Source organism: Ambystoma mexicanum, chromosome 1p (assembly GCF_040938575.1).
Source record: "Ambystoma mexicanum isolate Mex_15411 chromosome 1p, UKY_AmexF1_1, whole genome shotgun sequence".
Taxonomy (NCBI): domain Eukaryota; kingdom Metazoa; phylum Chordata; class Amphibia; order Caudata; family Ambystomatidae; genus Ambystoma; species Ambystoma mexicanum.
This window is the reverse complement of record NC_090921.1, coordinates 227022991-227043024: the sequence shown is the minus strand read 5'-3', so window position 1 is coordinate 227043024 and position 20034 is coordinate 227022991. Positions and strand designations below refer to the sequence as shown.

The 20034-nt window shown below is 45.9% G+C and overlaps 1 protein-coding gene across 1 annotated transcript in view; it reads left to right on the top strand.

Moving 5' to 3' along the window:
- Positions 1-13654: 13654 nt before the first annotated feature.
- COPS6 (COP9 signalosome subunit 6) overlaps positions 13655-20034 on the top strand; it is a 200887-nt gene continuing 194507 nt past the window's right edge. Inside the window, exon 1 of the mRNA XM_069646430.1 lies at positions 13655-13853. Within this exon, the coding sequence (XP_069502531.1) occupies positions 13766-13853 (88 nt within the window). The 5' untranslated portion in view covers positions 13655-13765. The remainder of the gene's footprint in view (positions 13854-20034) is intronic.

Sequence of the window (20034 nt, the reverse complement as noted above, 5' to 3'; positions counted from 1 at the left end):
ACCACTATCCATGAGAGAAGAAGTGAGAAAGGAAATCAAATTGTTAGAAGAGCAAGGCGTCATAGAAGGTATAGATGCCAGTGAATGGGTCTCTCCTTTAGTTGTTCTCAGAAAGAAGTCTGGGAAATTAAGAATTTGTGTGGATATGCGAGAACTGAATAAGTGTGTGGTACCTGACAGGCACCCTATTCCCAACATCCAAGAGATTGTGTCTACGATAGGTCCATCGAAACATTTTTCCACACTTGATCTAATTTCGGCATATCATCAGGTCAAGTTACACAAAGAATCCAGGAAAATGGCAGCTTTCATTACACCTGATGGTTTGTATCAATATAAAAGATTGCCCTTTGGATTAATATCTGCTGCATCAGTTTTCCAGAAAATTATGTACCGACTTTTTGAAGGAGATCATGTTTCCAAGATGACATTTTAGTACATGCCACCAATCAAGAGAAACATGATGAGAGATTGCAATATCTATGTAAGAAATTGTATGAAGCTGGCATGACTCTAAGTAGAGACAAATGCAAAATCAACCGGCGTGAAATTGATTATCTTGGTCAAACAATATCAGCTGAAGGAAAACGTCCTCGGAAGGAATTATTCAATGCTATAATGAACATGCCAAGACCTCAGTCAAAAGACAAAGTACGTACTTTCATTGGGATGGCTGAATACTACTCTAAATTCATACGAGATTTTGCCATTCACACCATACCACTCTGTGAACCTTTGAAGAGCAAGATGTTTGAGTAGAGTATTGACTGTGAGGAGGAATTCGAATTAATCAAAATAGCACTCAGCCGAGCACCATCATTGAAGAACTTTGAGAGCAGCAGAAAAACTATAATTACGACAGATGCCAGTAATCTAGGTCTTGGAGCGGTTGTCACCCAAGAAGTCGATGGAAAGGAAGTCCTAATTGCATTCGCATCTAGACTTTTGAAAGGTGCAGAGAAATCCTATGCAGTGAAAGAGAAAGAGACACTGACTATTAAATGGGCAGCCGAAAAATTCTGAAACTTCATTTGGGTTGTGGAGGTGGAATTTGGTAATGACCACAAACCATTGATTCATGTTATCATGAATAAAGGCTTTGATAAAGTATCTAATCGAATAAAGAGATGGGTATTGCTTTTACAGGAATATAATTGCACAGTAAGATATGTACCAGGAGTAAACAATCGTGCTGCTGATTGTCTGTCTCGCCTTACAAACAATTCTGAGGCCGAGGATGAAAGAGACAATAATTCGGAAGTTTTCCTAAATATAGAATCGTCATCTATATCTGAGGAGGTGCAGCTGGTAGTGTGACTTCTTAGAGATGTCAGAATGTGCAGTGAGAAGGATAGTGTGGAGTCGAAGATGACCCCAAGGTTTTTAGCCTTGCAGGAGGGAACAGGAAGTGGGCCCAGAGAGGCCGGCCAGAGAGCTGCAGGGAAGGAGGGAGTGGGTGTGCCGATGAGTAGAATCTCAGTCTTACTGGCATTAAGACAGAGGTCATTGGCGGCACACCAATCCTGGATAGCAGACAGACAGTCAGAGATGAGGGAAGGGGAGGAGGAGGCTGAGGGTAGCCTGAAATTTGCTGTGTATCATTCGCATAGTACTGAAGTTGGGTCAGAGAGCGGCAATGCGGTGGACAAAGAGTGCCAGGTAATTGTTGAGCAGCCAGGGAGAGAGGTTAGATCCCTGGGGGACACCACAAGTAGAGAAAAAGTTATCGGAGAGGAAGGACCCAAGTTGGACCGGGGAGGGTCGGTCGGAGAGGAAAGAAGTCAGCCACGCCAGAGCCAGAACAGTGATACCCAGGTTATCACGAGACGGTTGAGCAGGATGGCATGATTGACAGTGTCAAAGGCAGAAGAGAGATCAAGCAAGATGAGGACGCAAGGGGTATTGGAGTCAAGGTTAGAGCAGGTCTTCACGGATGTTCAGGAGAGCAGTTTCCGTGCTTCTGACAGCTCTGAAGCCCGACTGATGGTCATGGAGATAACCAACAGATTTGGTGTGAAGATTTAGCTGGGAGATGGCCAGTTTCTCAAGGAGCTTGCCCAGGAAGGGAGTGATGGAGATTGGGCGATAGTTAGTCGAGCAGGAGGGTTCGGCAGAGGGTTTCTTAAGAAGAGGGTGCACAAGGGAGTGCTCCAGGGGGGATAGAAAGACTCCATTGGCGAAGGAGTGATTGCAGAAATCGGCCAGGGCAGGAGCCAAGGAGTCAATGTGGTCCTTGATAGTTTTGGAGGAACAGGGGAGAACCTGTTTCGACAAGACTTTCATAGGATCGGACTTGTCTAGAAACCTCGTCTGCAGAGAAAAGGGGAAAGGCAGAGAAGGAGGGGGGGGAGGCTGAGGATGGGCCAGAGGATGAGCACGGAATAGAGGCAGGGAGGCCACAGGAGGAGAGTGAGGACAGGATGTCCTGAGTTTTTTAAATAAAGTGAGAAACCAGTGCCGTGCAGAGGGCCTGCGAAGGGACAGGAGAGGTAGAGACTGCAGCAGGGTTGGCCAGTTCCTTGCAGATTTTAAAGAGTTCAGCCGAGTTGTTTGATGCCGCAGAGATGCGGGCTTGGATACGAGCTCTCTTCTTGGTGAGGACGGAGAGCCGGTATTGCCTTTGCAGCAGGCGGCAGGCCAGTTTGTCAGAGGATGAGCATGAAGGACACCATTTCCTCTCGACCACCCTGCACTTGCCTTTTAGGGTGACGAGGTTTGAGTCATACCAGGAGTTACACTTGGCTTTGCGCTTTGGAGCAAGATGAAATCAGGCAGAACAGCAGTGCATAGCACCAACATCTCACACAGGCAGAGCAGGACATTTTGAGCCCTTTGAGGGCAGGATGAATGCAATGGAGGAAGTCCTAAATCCACCATGTATTAAACATAAAACGCTAATGAATGCTGGGTGTGTGTCGCCAAATCGCCGAATGGCCTCAAAACAGAAATGTCCAAGTCACAGTACTCAATCACAGTCCTGCACACCAGAGTCAACTTGTTCATACTCTTCCTTACCCTCACCCTCAAGTGACTATCGACAGGCAAATCCTTTAGAAAACTCCAAAAGCCAGCTGTCAGTTGCTGCTGGTATTCAGATACATAACAACGTGATGGCGGCACTCACAATATCACTGTCCCCTTTCAATAAACGACAGCTTGAAAGATCACGATACCTTACTTGAGATGATTCACTCTAAACTTATATTTTTGGAATCTGTTACCGTAAAGGTGCAAAAGAGATTGGACAATGAAGTGGAAAATCCAACAAAATGGCATGCCAGATTAAGCGATTGGGCCAGAAATGAGTTGTCAGAAAAATCTGTCTTAATGGAGGCAGTGTTAGACTCCACAAAATGGATGCAACATAATTTCAACAAAGTGGCCCTGATGCAAGTGGAGTCTGTGTATGAGTGCATTCTACAAAAAGGCAAAAGAACAAAGCCTGATCATAAAGAATCGAAAAGAAACGCCAATGGAGAGGCTGACAAGGGTATTGCTGGCGCGACGAATGGTGGAAGGGAAAGTGTACTTGAACAGTAGTAGAGTGTGAAGAACAATCAAGAAAGAGCCACACTTCAAACTGTGGGGATAGGAGACTCAAATATGAGCCCACAGACAGCAGAGAGGCAGATGTGGTGAATACCAGAAAAGTTCTCACGGATAAAACAGCATCATCAAGTGTGGAAAGTGTGGTGAGTCCCCAAACAGCTGCCGACACACAACAAGCATAACTGAAGTAAAATCCCCACATGTCGTCGTAATGAAACGCAGAATCCCTTTTCAATCAACAAGACAAACGTTCCACAAAGTTATGGTATCTTTACCAAAAAAACTCTCAAAACTGTTACAGTAGAGAGTTCACTGGGAATTCATGGACACATGATAGAAGCAAATAAATATTAGGTGAGGTTTCCGAGTCGGCAACACAAAGACCAATTCCTATGCCTTAGACTGAATTTATATCGATAAAAGAAATGCTGTTTATGGGGAAAACCAGGAACATCATGGATAATCATTGCCGATTCTGTAAAGATGCAGTGGAATCAGTATGACTTCTGATAACCGAATGTCTAGTACTGACAACTGAAAGATGCTATTATCTGGGAAAATGTGCACCCACGACCTTAGACATGAATGAGTGGTGGCAGATAATTTTGTCGGGGGAAACCAAAATCTACATGTGCTATAATTGACTTCTTAGATGTAGTCCTAAATCAACAAGAAGATCTGTGTGCACAAATATAGCGTTTCCCGAGACTTGTATACTCTGAAAGACTGAGTGTCTTGGAGGGAGACTGTGAGAAAATTCAATAGTACAATGACCACAAAGGACAAATTCATGATCAAACAAGAGCGAGCATGAGGATATTTTGTGGACTGAAAAAAGTTCCTGCTGAATTTGTCAGAAGATGCGACAAACGCAGCTTTTAATATTGAAAATAGGAAAGGGGTGGACTTCAGGTTTTAAGTGATGAAGAGAGTGGAGTTGTATAAGAAATGTAATAAAATGTTTGTAATAAACTGAGTTACAATAAAAAAAATGTTTTAAAAAAATTGTCATAATCTCACTTTGGGTCCCCCATTGTTCCCATGATACACTCCTCAGCCAACTGAATGTCTTGGGTTTGGAATTACCATTCCCGTGGCTGTGGCTCATTAACCATTGATCTCAGACACTCTATCCACCCGGCCAAATTATCACAAGGTTTGCAATACCTCCATCCGCTCTTGTCCCCTACTATTTCTTTTGGAGTACTATACATATTGATTATAGTACACTGGTAATCTATCCAGTGATTCATCATTTTGTGACATTTTTCAGTCTGGGTGGGTGAGAAAGATGCCTGTTTCGTGCAGCATATTCTACTAATATTCTGTTCTGCAATGGGGATAGTGCTGTTACGTAATCTTCTGCCCTTTTCCTCAATGTCGGAATCATCCTGCATCACTTTTTCTCCTAACGTCTATTAGGAAAGATTTCTTAATTGTGGGTAATTTTCCTTCCATGTGGCAATCCCTAAACTTTTTGCTGTTGTTTTCACCAGGATCTAGACTTTGCCCGAGAAGTGCAGCCCTCAGCCGCACTCCTCTGGGCTTTCGCTCCATTCTTACGGGGAAACTGACATGCCCTTAAGACAGTCAGTACCGGGAAACGTTGTTTTCTGTAGATTCTTTATCATGTTGCAGCTTTCGTGCAACATGACACAAGAGGGCACTATAAGCTAAGTTACTGCTCTCTAGTCTTCTACAGGCCCTAGATACTCTTTTTGGATTGTAAATGATCGGTGCAAGTGAATCACGGACGGGACTGGTGGCAGCGATCATTTCTTGTGTTTTTGAGCCCCTTTTTGCGTTGTAAGCGCGTTTCTCGCGCTTAGCCCAAAATGGTGGCCTGGCTCCCAAAATGGCCAGACCACGAGGCTCTTTGTCCTGTCCGCTGTCCGGCTTGCCCCCTTCACCTTCCCCAGGTCGAGCCGACCCGGGGCCTTCCTTATTTGGGCATGTACTTTCCCGCGAAACACAGATGCTTTCGCGGGCTTCTACAGGCCTTGTGTGTGCCTCCAGGATGTGGGCTGGGATGTCTGGTCCCAATGCACATCCTGGGTGCCTGAGAGTCTAGTGTGGTATGAATGCCTGGGACCACCGTGGTCCGTGGTGTGAGTGTTTTGTGAGCAGATCTCCCATTGGGTCCTCTCCGTTTTGGCGCGAAGGGAACCGTGGATAAGAGGAGGCTGGAAACACCACTACCATGTCGATCTCCTGAGTTCTCACGAACAAAGGGATACAGGAGCCAAGTATCCTGCAACCACGAGGCTGAACCAAGGAATCACTGGTGACCCGCTGAAGGACTGCTCCTCTGCACTGCTGTCGCTTTGTGAAACCCTTTCTACCTCGGATCGAACGAGAAGGCCTGTACTGGTACTTCGACCCTTGGAATAGCGGGGACAGCTATTCTCGGCACCTTCACCATCTCCTGCACGTAAGCCTTCGGAAGTGTCTCTGGGCCATCCAGCAGACTGACCAGCCTACCCACGAGTCTTGCTCTGTAACCGCCGTCAGATTGTGTTGTATTTCGAGACCTTGTCACTCTCACACGATTCGTACACTTGGCATTCCCAGGTCTGAAGTGAGTAGTGTACATTTGGCTGAGATACACACGGCTGCTCCGTTGCCCTGCTGTGGTAACAAACTGTGCGGGTTCACTGCGTTTGGGACGCCCTCAACTCAACTCTGCTGCTGCGCAATCTACACGCATCGAGACGTCCCCTGCTCCTATCTGAACCTGCCAGCACTGAAACTGACGCGGAGAAGCCTGGGTCTGCCTGCATCGGGGACCGGTGAGTAGCATAGCTAGGAACTGGTCGCCCTCCTACAGTAGCCCATAGCCTATCCTCGCTGTGTCAAACAGCACGCCTTTACATACTCGCGCTCTGCTTCTGCCCACAGTGGAGGCTGCGCTTGAGTCGCGGAGCTCTGTTCATCTTCATTTGTTCACCGAACTGAACTGCCTGATTCCCTCGAAGAGACTCCCCTTTTTGCCCGTTGGCACCAGCGTGTGCAGGTTCTTTTGAGCACAAGGCTCCACTCTTCGTAGGGTTTGGACTTCCTTTTAATAAGGTGCCTCTGAAGACGGACTGGGTCTGATTATTATTCGCACTGCCTGTTTTCCTCCCCATCTAGGTGGTCTACACATTTCGTGCTTCTAACGCGTTAGACTCGTTTGTATTTGTATATATATTGTATTGGTTTGGTATGTGTTGGTTTACTTGAGTTTTATTGTCATTTCTCGCTACGGTCATTGTTGCAAAGGCCTTGGAATAAATGTGTCTATATTTTTAAGATAACACCTGTTTGGAGTAATCTGTAAGTGTCCTTGCTGTGTGTGCTCATTGCGGGCTTTCAGTCACCCTCACCCCTCTTGAGACTTAGTCTTGACCGCCGCGATCGCTACCCTGATTGGTCTGGTTTGCCCAGAGGTTACCCTGTTCCAAGAAATTGGGCTGGCCTTCTGAACCTCTGCCCCTACCGGACAGAGTTCAGAAATCCGTCTTAACAACGTCCCCTCCTCTTCTCCCTCTAAGCCAATGTTGGGTAATGTATCTAAGCTTCCTCTGAGGGATGGGCCATCAGGGGATGACATTGCTGATGTGTTTGCATCTCATGTGCTATCCACAGCCGATGCCCACTACCGGGCAGAATCCCGTATGTGATTGTGAAAGTCATCATCTATTGTTAAAAGTATTTGCACCTTTCCCCATTTTCCTACGTAATCAGGCCTTCCGTCTTAATCAGGCATTCCGTCGTCCATTCACACAAGGGGCGATGGGAGAGGCAATCATCAATGTAGGTCGTGTGTGCTGCCATATGTTTCCCTTAACTGGCTACTTTGAACAAGGGTCTCATCTAAGCATCGCCAAAGATTGTCTCAGTGTCTCTGGGGATCATCATAAGGACCTGTTCTAGGTGTGAAGTCAGGCATTGGGGGAAGCTTGGGTCCTGGCAAGGCATGCGCATGGAGGTTGTGGCTGAATTGGAATCATGCATAGGGTCCATTTCTATTGTGGCAGCGGCAGATTTAAGGCAAAGGGCCCCATTGGCAGAAGGGCCCCAGGTGGGCGTGTCATGGGGCAGAGATTGGGCTGAGAGGTGTTAATGGCGAGTGGACAATGATGAACGCTAGGGAGAAGGGATCAAGGCTTCCCACCTGCATCCTACCAATTCAGGCTCATACCTTATTTATGAACCATGTTGGCTTTCCCTTGATCCAATTTGGCTCTCTGTATCTGTAACTGCACTGTTCTTCTAGTCACCTTGGCATAATGTTATCTCCATCTGTATCATTGTAACAATGTGAATCAATTTATAAGTTGTCTGTAACCTCGCCGTGATACCTAAGGATCTGGGCGAGTAACAAATGAAATAAATAAAATAAATAAATAAAATAATGTTTTTAAAGTTTTTATTTTTACTGTGCTTAGAGGTCTGACTGGCTAATAAAACTGAGCCTCCTCACAAGATGATAGTGCTGTTTATATTGGAAGATCACATCTGAAACAAAAACAGATGTTCCTTAAAGTCCCAACATGCCCTCCGCCTTGTACCATGCTAGCAGCTCATTTCCCTATTTCTGTACTGCTGTGAATCCCCCCAGCGGGCCCCTCATACCCACCTTCTAGTACCCCTCTATCCAAGCTGTCCTTTGTCTCAGCATTAATGTATGGGTGCTTAGTAAATGAATTGGAGGTCTTGGTGACCGCCTCTATCTAACAAACCAGGAGTACTAAGTTATCCCAAAATCCTTTGGTCCTGACAGATGTATATTGGTCATTTCCTTCAGGCACAGTCCCAAGTTGTATTGGGACGTGTAAATGTCCATGAAAGTTTATTTATATGTATGTGCTACTATATAATGTGTGCCCAGAGCACCTAAGATGTAGGTTTATCCATGTTCAGCCCAGCCCTTCACAATCACATTAGTTACAGATGCAGAGAAACAGAGAGATGGTGTCAGCCACAAAAAGAAAGGGAGCCATCCTCAAAAAGAGGGACATATGAAGATGTGCAGAGAGGAAGCTGAGCTATAGATGCATTGTGTGCGCAAAAAGGTCAGGGAGAAAGAGGCAGTCTCAAGGAGATAGATATTTGCACATAGAGAGAAAAGGAGGCCGGGAGATGCCAAAAAAGAGAAAAAGGGAACGGAGGGAGGGAAAGAAGGAAAGGAAGAGGAAATGGAACAGGCACATGCAAAATATCAGAAAAAAGAGAGTTTGTGAGGGCACAGAGAAGGAAAGGAGCAATGAGAGAGCTGCAGACGGGTAGTTGCAGAGAAAGGGCGACTGATGCACAGAAAGGGACAGGGATAGAAAATGGCGTAAGGATGCCAATGCAAAGTGCGATACACAGAGAATGGCAAAGGGATGAGCTGGTACACGGGGATGGTGGGAAACTAAGGCTAATACAAACAGACAAGCAGATGCACGTTCCGTCTTTACTAGACACACCACACACCTGTTCACCAAGTAAGGCTATGGAGTATGTCCTTGCTTCCTCTTTCACTTTTTGTGCTCAAATATGTAACTTTTGCAGGTTATGAAAAAAAGCCTGAAGAGAAAGGCAGACCTGCTCTTCATCAAGAGTGTGAATGTGTTTTTCTGCTTGTCAAGAATCCCCTATTGTTGTGACTGTGTTTTCCTCTCCCCATGGAGTCCCAATCTTCTAGGCCTCGCACACTGTGCACATAACACGCAGAGAAAAGGGAATCTACAATCTCTCCTTATTCCCTCTACAGCTTGTCCGCCTGGGCTCTGCTAGCCCCTCCTCTTCCTTCCTTTCTCCCCCTGTGTCCTTTGATTTCCTTAATATTCTCTTTAAGGTGGGCTGGGCAATTTGCATGTGACCCAACACCCCCCCTTGCTTATCATCTTTGTAGGGGTTGGTGTTTCTTCTCGTGTGTTCTGGTGGCCGTCGGGTTATTCACCTTGATATTGTTCTCTTTCCCTGTTCTTTCTCTCTACAGTCGCACCAGGGCCTGTATGATGTCCTAGCACAGCTGTTCGGGATGAGATGTTCCCTCCCACCACGTTCGTGCTTGTGGTCCATGTTGTTGGGTCTCTTTGGCACAGCCCTAGGTAACCTCGGCGGCGATGACATCTTCCTCATCCTCTGTCACTCGCTCCTGTTCCACATCCTTCTTCCCTATTGACCTTGTCTTTTCTTGCATCATTAGCTGCCTTTCAGACTGAGCGCACTTCCCTTCAACCCAGACGACGATGTCACTTGCTATTGCCGATCCCCTTCTCTCTCTGTCCTTGGCGGGCCTTTGTTGGAGGCTGTTCTTCGGATCTTCTTTCTGTCCATTCACAGGATTGGCCCAGTGCTCCCTCTCTTTGGCATCCCGTTGAGCAGCCCTACTGTTGTGTTTCTCCTGTATTCCTCGTCCTTTGTGCTGGCGGCCGTGCCACTCGGATGCCATTGTTGTGGGCTATTTTGTTGAAGACTGTGTTTCCCTCCCCACCCCTGTGCACGTACTGTGCAGGCTGCGAGTTGTAGTCTTATTGACGGTTGATGTTGTCGTATGGTCCTGCTTTATAGTCGTGTTGACAATCCAGGGGTTCATCGAAGGTTGATGTGCCAGACACTGCCTTTTTGTCATCTGGGATTATCGCGGTTGGAGCGCAGGCTGCCTGCGTAATAGGACGTGTGCTGGTCGCTTTAGTGGTGGCCGGAGTCTCTGCGGTGCTGGTACCGGCCTGGGGTGTGCGGCTTGGCAGTTTGTCCAGTCGAGGCCCTTGACAGCCCCTTATCGTCGTGGAGGCTGTTGATGACTCTGGCCCGGTAGATCCGCTAGCACCTTATTTAGGCCGGTGATGTTGTTGATGCACCTGCCTGTGCTGCACATGTCCTTCTTGGTAGCTGGGGCACATCCTTGCCTCTTGCTCCTTCTCGGGGGGCTGTTGATCAGCTCCAGCGGTTGTGCTGGCAACAGAGGATGCTGTGGTTGAGGTTCCGGCTGGGTGGACCCGGTGTTTGCCTGCGCCTTTCTTACAGTCTTCTGTCTGTATTTTGTCCATTGTTTCGAGTAGGGAGTGCCATCTCCTCCCCCCTTGCAGTCCTTGAGGAGCCTCATGTATTGAGGCATGGTGCCTCCTATGCCCGTCCCTTGTTCTGTTGTGGTTGCTTGTCCTCGGTGAGGGGGTGTTACCCCTGTCAGGGGGGTACCTGTTGGGAAACTGTGGTCTTGATGTGTTCCACTACTGTGTGGGATGCTCTGTTCTTCCGGGTGGTGGTCTTGTTGTGTGGGATGCTTGGTTCTTCCGGGTGGTGGTCTCGTTATGACGTTCCCTGGACAGCATTGTTTTTTGCACTCGGATGGGGTAGTCTTGGTCGCAGTCAAATTTAGGAGTGCCACCTATTCAGTCCAGCCTCCTCCTGGAGGTGTCTGGGGGACACTTGTTGTTCAGCCCTCCTTGCCCCATTGGTTTGGGCTTGCTGCAATGTCTGGTGATGTTCCTCACTTGACTCTTGTGTTTATTCTGATGGGCTTCTGTTCTTGTCTTGGTCCTTGTCTTTTCAATGTTGCTCGGTATTGATGGTACTTCACCAGGCAGTGGCGGACTTGAGTTTGGGTGTGGTGCCCTCTTTGTCCGCTCTCTCGACTGGGCATGTGTGATTGATGGCTGGTTGTTCCGTGTATTGAGTGTGCCTGTGCCCCCACTCTCATTTCTTCCGTGTGGCACCATTGTCTGTACTGTCTCTGGGTTGTTTCGTTTGTGAGCGTTCTTGCTTGTGCTGCTTTGTTGGTGTGGATGAGCTTCTTGTCTTGATGGTTTGATTGTGGGGGTCTCTGTGGGTGACCGCCTCATGCTCCATCTCCGATCGCCTTGTTGGGCATGCATGATTGCGTCCTGTGAACTTTTGTTCCTGGCCTGTACTCTGGTTCCTTGGTGGTGGCTCACTTTGTTCGCTGACCCTCCTTTACTTTCAGGTTAGCACTGGGCGCTGCCTCTTCTGTGTCAGCTGCTACACCGTGTTGGGTCTTTCTCGCCTATAGCGTCTTCCCAGCTGCCTCTGTCCGCTTCTCCTATCCAGATCAGTCTCCTCCTTCACCAGATCTCTACTTCCCTTTTAGGGTGTCCTTAGGTCCTCCTCACCCTTAGGTACACTTGCCTCCAGCAGTCCTGGGTCCGCCTTCTCCTATTTCCGATACCTAATCCGGCCCTCTCCTTGGGCATATTCTTCTTTGGACCCTTCCTCGGGCGATCTCTCATGCGGCCCCCTCCTTGGGCAGTTACTCTTGTAGCTCTCTCATTGGGCAGTGTTCTTCCTTGACCCCCTCCTTGAGCAGTATTCTTCGGTGGCCACACCTTGGGCAGTATTCTTCATTGGCCCCCACCTTGGGCAGTATTCTTCCTTGGCCTCCTCCTTGCGCAGTATTCTTCTTTCGCCCCCTCCTTGGGCAGTATTTTTCCTTGGCTCCCTCCTTGGGCAGTATTCTTCCTTGGCCCCCTCATTGGTCAGTATTCTTCCTTGGCCGTTCTCTCCTTTGGCCCCCTCCTTTGGCAATCTCATTTGTGCCCCCCTCCTTGGGCAGTCTCACCTGTGGCCCCCTCCTTGGACAGTCCTTTCTGTGGCCCCCTCCTTGGCAGTTTCTCTTGCAGTATACATTTGTCTCCTCTTGTTCCTTCTGTTCCTGTGTGCCTCAGCATCATTATTTTAGTTTCCTCTGTAGGCCATATTCTGCTGCTGTATGTTTATTTTCTGATTTGTATTATCTGTACTTCCATTCGTTTGTGCTTTCCTTTGGCGTTGTACTCTTTTGTTTCTTCTGCAGGTTTGTTTTCGTGTGGGCGTGCGGTGTCTTGCTGCCTCTCCCCACCGTATTATCTTGCCTGATGCAGCATGCGCGGGCAGCATCCAACGCCTCGAGCACGTCCTCCACCAGTAGGAGCCTGCATCAGCGCAAGGGCCGGCGTGTCACGAAGTGTGTTTTCTTCTTGTGTTCCTCTGCTCGGCAGAGCGAGTGAGAGGACGGGCCCCTTTCAACTCTGTTCACATTGCGTTTTTTCCTGGGGGCTTGCGATGAGCCTCCGCTACTTGTGGCGCTCTGCTGGCTGAATGTGCAGAGCTCTGGTTCTCCTCCCCCTTCACGGCTCACGCGGCACCTGTCCGTCATTTTTTTCCGGCCAGCCGTCTTGCGGATACCTTGGCCACGGGCACTGTGCTTGTGTACACACGTGGACGTTTCCCTTCATCACCAGTTGTTGTGACTGGGTTTTCCTCCCCCCCTGGAGTCCCAATCTTCTAGGCCTTGCACACTGTGCACATAACACGCAGAGACAAAAGAATCTACAACCGCTCCTTATTCCCTCTACAGCTTGTCTGCCCATCCTCTTCCTCCCTCCCCCCCCCCCTTTGTCCTTTGGTTTCCTTCCTCTTTTCTTTAAGGTTGCTCTCCCCTTAAGGTGGGCTGGCTACGTTGCATGTCACAACAACTATAATAAAGTACTACCTTTTACAGGAACAATGAACGTTTACTACCCAGCAAAAGTGCATGTGTTAAAAAAATGGCTAGGGTTGTACGAGTAGAAATTTGAAACTTCACCAGGTACATTAGGATGAGTGGGAAGAGACCAAATAAATAGGAAACTTGTTTTGTGTCTCCTTTGCATTTATATGTCTGAGCATTTGACACTGATGGGGCCCCTATTTGCTAGGTGACAATCAGTGAGCCAGTGAGGGGTCCTTCAGATGGAAAGGTCCCATCAATGCCAAATGCCTAAACATATGCAAATACGACAGAACATAACAAAGGAGCAATTGCAGGCCGTTATAGGGCTGTCCGTAGGTCATGCCAAGACGCTCTGTTTAGCTGCCACTGCCTAGGTAACCTCCCCTCCCCTCGCAAGACGTCCTTCCTCAGGAGCACGAGGGCATGTGGTTCGACTAAAGAAACTGGCAGGGGGAGGCCCATCCTCTGACCCAAGAAAACGTCCTCCCTGGAAAAGTTATAATTAGAGCTGCGGCTCTAGACAATTTTGCAAGAAGTTAACCAGAGATACCTTTCGCGTGAGATAACTTGACAGCGGTGCCTGACTCTAAGATGGTCACGGCGTCAATCCTAGCAACGGGCGGTCCTGCAATGGTTGCGGCCCAGCAAGCTACTGCCCATGCGCAACATGAGACGCTGCCAGGCTGGAGGAAACTGCAGGAGCGCCACTAAGTCGATCTGACGTGCGCTCGCCCATGCGCATTGGCGGTCAGGAAGATGGCGGCGGTGACAGGAGCGGCGGAGGCTGCCGCGGCCGCTGCACCCACCAACGGCGGCGGTGGCGGGATGGAGGTGGACACTGCAGGTAACCTATTTCGCGTACCTACTACGTGTATTTCTTTTCATTTCACTTTTGAAGAAAGTCGTCATCTATCATGCGGCTGACTTTTTGATCCTATCACAGAACTGCTTTATCATAGTAAGATTTTGGAACGCTTGACTATCCCGACTTACAAATGTCCATGTTGCCAACAACCTGTTCTGTTGCATTGATTCCGTTGCCTTGGGGGATACAATGCCTGTTTCCAATTTTCATATCAACACAGCCTTTTGATTTTTTAGTTTTCAGACTCATCCCACAGGTAAGGGAGTCTTGCCGAGATTTCATGCAGGCCCTAGAGAATGCCATATTTGCAACTCTCTCCTTGATAGTTTATGTTGTTTCACTCTGCTGGAATAGTGACCAATGCCGTCTTTGCGTTATTTTCTTTACGGATTTGCTAAGCATAGCGCTGATACAGAAGGATCACAGGCTTAGAGTGAGTAGGACGTTAATAGGTGTCTACGCATCTTAGCTTTCTCTACTGTGTGGCTGCCCTTGGGAGAAAGAGAGCCCACTGGTTGACAACAGAGGGACTTTGCAGGGCCAAGAACTCTGACACCAGAAGTGAAAGCTGCCAAGATGTCACCAGTGCTAACACGGAATAGCAGGATCTAAAAGATGATGGTGGTGCGGGAGGCTACACTCATTCACAGCAACAGGATAGTTTTTCCCTAAATCTTACTCGCAAGGTACTCTGAAGATCCTGCTCTGTCTTTCTTGGGCTATTTAAAAAGGGTGTTGGGGGGAGCTAAGGAAGAGGTGCCATACTGAATGTTAGCTGAGAGCAGCTCTACGAAGGCTCATGTAGGAATCCCCAATGGTAACCCCAAACAGATGGTTGGTTGCTGCTTGGATAGATATTTCTAGGACAGAAAAGCAGTATCCTCCGCTGAATGAGTCCTGCTAGTTACGTCCTACTGGGTGCACTCACTGTTAGCAGACAATCGGTGTGCATTACGGAGCCCCAGCAGAGCACCCAGGACTTGGTGCCACCTTGGGCCAGGCAGATATCTGGACCTTTTGGTGCTCATATATGGGGAGCTATGGTGGCTTTTCCACAGTGCAGGTTATAGACTATTGATGTATCCTGCCTCCTGCAGGATCTACCCTAGGCCAGTAACAACAACAAGGAGCAGGAACCAGGCTGACACAGGTATGGATAAAAGGAACACACTTTATTGTCTCAGTTACAGGTTCAGATCCCTGCCCAGCTCCAAGTCCTCAACCGTCTTCCATGGAATTCCCAGGTGCCCCAGCACTCCAAGCTCCACTAGCATTCCAACACATCTCTTGCACTCACTCAGATATCATTCATAACATATAGGATACTACAACTATCCCAAAGACAGCCTCTAAATATCAAGCACTGGCTCACTCACACTGTTGCCTCTGTAGACTGCACATACCACTCCTTCCCACTGGCTGCCTTCTGTGTTCCATAGCTCCTAATTCCCCCCCACCCCCTTTTCATTGCTTATTTTTTGGTATCTGCATCTGGTTATTTCTGTTACTGCTTCATGTGGCGGTGCCTGAAGTGTTGACCCTGAAAAAGGCAGACTCGTCCATTTTGTGATCCGTTTGTCCCAGCCCTGATCACCTTCTCTTGAATAAGCCCGGGTAATATCAGTTGGTGGAAAGTTCTGTGACATTCTTAGCTGTGCTGATCACCATTTTTGAAGCAACACAGCCCTTCTTTACTGTTTCAGCCCCCCCGCCCACCTTGTTTGCCTAGAAGTACATTTCCCCCCCATAAGGACAGGTCCTATCGGCCTAATCATGTTGTGATGGCTTACTTAGTGTTCTAGCTGATGTTGTGCAGGTCGTATATTTTTGTGAAGTGCATTCACTTGCTGCGGCGTTGCTGTGAAATATTGCATGAATGAGGATGTAGGCTGTCTTTTTGATCTGTCATCACCAACAGGTCATCTGGCGGATGCGTATCTGACTCTGGCGAAGTGTGTTTCTTCTCGTTTCTCTGCTGGTAACTGATTACGTCCAGTGCAAGCAATGTCTCTTGTGTGGGCTCCAGAAGACCAATAACTCAAGTGGATACAAAGTTTAGGAAGATCCTTCAGCTGCAACTTCTGTAATTATGCTCAATCTCTACTGCTAGTGCATTGATATAAAAGACCTAAGTGATTGCTAAAGTCAGCCACTGTTACATGAAAACTTCAACTTTGAGAGAGATTTTCCTCTACTTGATTTACTCGATGTAATTGATTGTAGAAATAACTTAAGGTCCAGAAGAAGCTCCAAAGTGGAGGGAAACATGCTGGCCTAACATCTTAACAATAGATGTATACAACACTTTTTGATTAAAATAAGAATTATTTATGTAATTCTTGGGATTTTATTGTTAGATTAATATGTTAAGCACATTACAATTGTACTTTACAGCTTAACAAGCGTATGTTCCATAAGTAGTTTAAAATCTTCCAAGATATACCTGATTTGTTCACAATCTTTTTATCAAAAGTGCTGAACAATTTTATTACTTTATCCTTAACACAATTATTTTAACAGAATTAAGAATTTGTAAATAAACACTAATCGGCAGTGAAAATCCAACATACTCATAATTAAATGACCATTTGAAAAAGCAATCGATAAACGATGGAGCCTTAGACATATTTTAAACTGTGTTGGAGTAGTACACAGATGTACATCGAGAGGCTGAACATTCCATAATTCAGGGTTTAACCATTTGAATGAACAAAAATGAGAACGGGGTATAGGGGTGGCGTGGGACAGAAAGAAAACGTAGAGAACCAGAGCGTAATGAACTGGATGTTTGATTAAAAAAAATTAGATTAGCAAGGTAGATTGGAGCAAGGCCATGAATACATTTAAATAGGATAAAAAAGAGATTGAAAATGGATGGGCAACCAGTGAAGTCGATCCAGATATGGTGAAATATGCAAGTATAATTCAAATTACATAAGATCCTAATCCGCCGAATAGATTGGAATGGTAAAGGAGCCTATTTAGGTAACCCGACGTATAAAGAACAATAATAGTTTATTCAAGATAATATCAAAGTAGCATAGTTTTTGTGGCAGAAAACATTAAAATGTGAAAGATGTTCTTACTATTAAACAGTTGAAAACGTCAAGCTTTGGTAAAGAGATTTGATTCTGTAAATTAAACCCTGAATCGCACCAATCCTATATTATGAGCAGAAGAAGAAAATTCCAAAGTAACAGGTACAAATTTAAATTAGCTGGGAATTAAATGAACCTACGACGTACAATATTTAAATTAGCTGGAAAAACAATCTGGTTTTTGTTTTTGTTTTTAGGATTTAGTCATCAAAAATGTGATGCCCAACTTTCGACAGCCGAGAGACAGAGTTTCTGATGTAAAGAATCAAGAGAAAGTCAGAATAGAAAATATCGACAAAGTATTTGAAAACCAAATCACTGAATAAGGGATGTAAGTGGGATAGTATAAAGTGTGAAAAGTAAAGGGCCAAGGACAGAGTTTTTCCGGAACACCAAAGGACAGACACCGAGATAAAGAGTCTAGACCTTTCCAAGAGACAGAAAAAGAATCATGAGAAAAATATGTAGACAACCAAGAAAGAGCAGTACCAGTTATCCCAAATGGAAAAAGAGAAGAAATAAGTGTGGGGTGGTCCAAAGTATCAAAGGCAGCTAACGGGTCTAAAAATACTAAAATAGATTACCAAGCCTGTAGAATAGAATTTGATGCTGCCAGTAGTGCTGTCTCAGTATAGTGGCCAGCCCGAAGACCCGTTTGAAGTGGATAAAATAGCCCATTAGAAGTTAGATAATTGGTTTTCTGAGAAGGAACAATTCTTTAAAGTTATTTAGATAGATATTGGAGTACAACTAGTGCACAAAGTTTAACCAAACAAGAGATAGCTAAATTGGATTTCTTTAGCAATGGAATAACAGTAGACCAAGGAAGAAGGCAAAGGGTCAGAAGTTGCAGCTCATACCGAAAAATTACTGCTACATCAGCATCACATACAGTTGAAAAAGTAGTGAAGCAACAATTAGTGAAGGAAAAAAATCCAAGGAAAACTTGACATTCTAAAAGAGCAGCAAGTCATCTTAGACTAATGATGATGATGTAAGATGGATCAGCAGGTGGAGCTGCAAGAGTAGAAGAAAATGAGGTGATGTAGAGTGAGATATTATAGGCTCTTGGTAGTATTTTGCCTTGGCATTATTCAGAGCTAGTGCATAAACTTTGTGTACTCGCGCCTTGAAACACTTGTGATAGGCACATTACAAATGCCATATCATTTCACTAAAAATTAAGATTATCCTGTCTTCTATGTTTGACAACCGAGTTCAGACATAGAGTTGTTGCCGTAGGTCCAAAAGATACATGGTAAACCAAGGATACAAGGGTTTAGCCTTAGGAATAAAGGAAGTTTCGGGGCAGTGAAGGTTGAGTACAGATGGAATAGATTTATGTATAACTTGACTACAAGTATCAACATCCAATGTAGAACATCTTGTAAAAGATGGAAGAAAGAATAGATTCAGACTGATTTTGGATTGAAACATGTCTAACATCACGACGATAGAATGTGTGATTCAACTGAGTAGAATTACTACATATAGGAGCGTTTAGAGAACTAGAAATGGAGTAAAAGACGATCCCTAGATGGGACACTGATCGTTTCAACAGGTTCCAAGTTGTTCATATTGGAGGATATAAAAATAAAATCCAAAATGCTGGCTATAATGTGAGTAGAAGCGGAAGGAAGTAAGGTTAAGTCACTAATTTGTAAGAGAAGCATCAGAAAGTGATTGCAGTGGAAGATTGATATTTCCAGCAACCACCAAGGTTGGTGAATAATTAGAAAATTATAGAATTCTTCCCCGAAATTGAGGTCAGAACCAGGTGGACGACAAATGATCAGAATTCCTAGTTGAAAAGGTAATAGACATATTTCATATTGGAATTCAAGATGCGAGAGCAGTGAAAGAGGCGTAGGTAGCGTTAGCAGCAGCCCAAACTGATGGAACAGAAAGCCAACTTCACGAACCCAGACTGGAAGATCTTGCAGTATGAATGAAGGCGCTCAGGGTGGTATTTAAGGTGGCACCGGTACATAGTCTTATGGAGGAATTCAAGTCTGTGTGATGCGTAGGAAAGACGAAGAGATGAGTATCACCTGCTTTGTTGACTATGGAATGAGTATTCCGGCGACCTAAGCTAAACGAGGGTGAAATAGTAGAAGATACAAGAGAAAGTACATAGCTCGGGTAAGAACCGCCTATATCTTTTTTTAAGAAAAATCTTTCTATATGCAAAATGATACGGACAGGGAGACACCTAAATAAAAAGTTACCAAAAATGAGACCATAACATTGGGGTTAACAGGAGCTGACTATCAAGTAACAATTCTGAAGTCATACTGGTGCAGACAGGACACTGCAAAGGCCCTTAAAACAAACAAAAAAAAAAAACTATAACTGACATCCAGAGGCTGACTGTTAGGGAGAATTCTCAAAAATGTGTTAATTCCCTCCACCTTCGAGACCCCCAGCAACTTTGCTGGATTTTGAGGACTTGATTTTTTTTTAACCTGGAGAGAGTGTGACCCTTTTTCCCACTCTCTCATGTATTATGATGTAATTTCATACACTGTTTCTTTTGGTTATGGAGTCTAACCAACTCCATAGGCATCATCTTTTACAATTGTGTCACAAAGCACCTTCAGTGTAGTGCCACAGGGAAGTCTTCCAGATTTCCCAAAGGTTTAAATACCTTCTCTGGGATCAACTACTGTTTCCAAGAGCAGTAAAGTGAAATTGACTTTATTTAACATTGTACTTGCTAGACCTAGCATACCCTATCTTACAATAGAGTGCTGGAGGGGCTACTTTCCCCTGTGTCTAAATTCTCATGTAACATTTTTGTTACCCTTTCCTCAATTGACTGGCTGGTGGCAGTGGTTTCGTTTTTGCGCCCGTCTACGGCTCTGTTAAAGTAACCGTGGGAGCCATCTTTTTCAAAATGGTGTCCAGACATCTTTGCTAAAATGGTGCCTGGTCTTCTTTTTTTTTCACCAGGTCTTTGTAGGAAGGTCCTTTTCTCTGTGCGCCAAACCATGTTTGGTCTCTTTGTTCATTTCGCCTTTGTCGGGGTTTCAGAGTGAAACTTGCCTCTGGCTCCAGAGTGC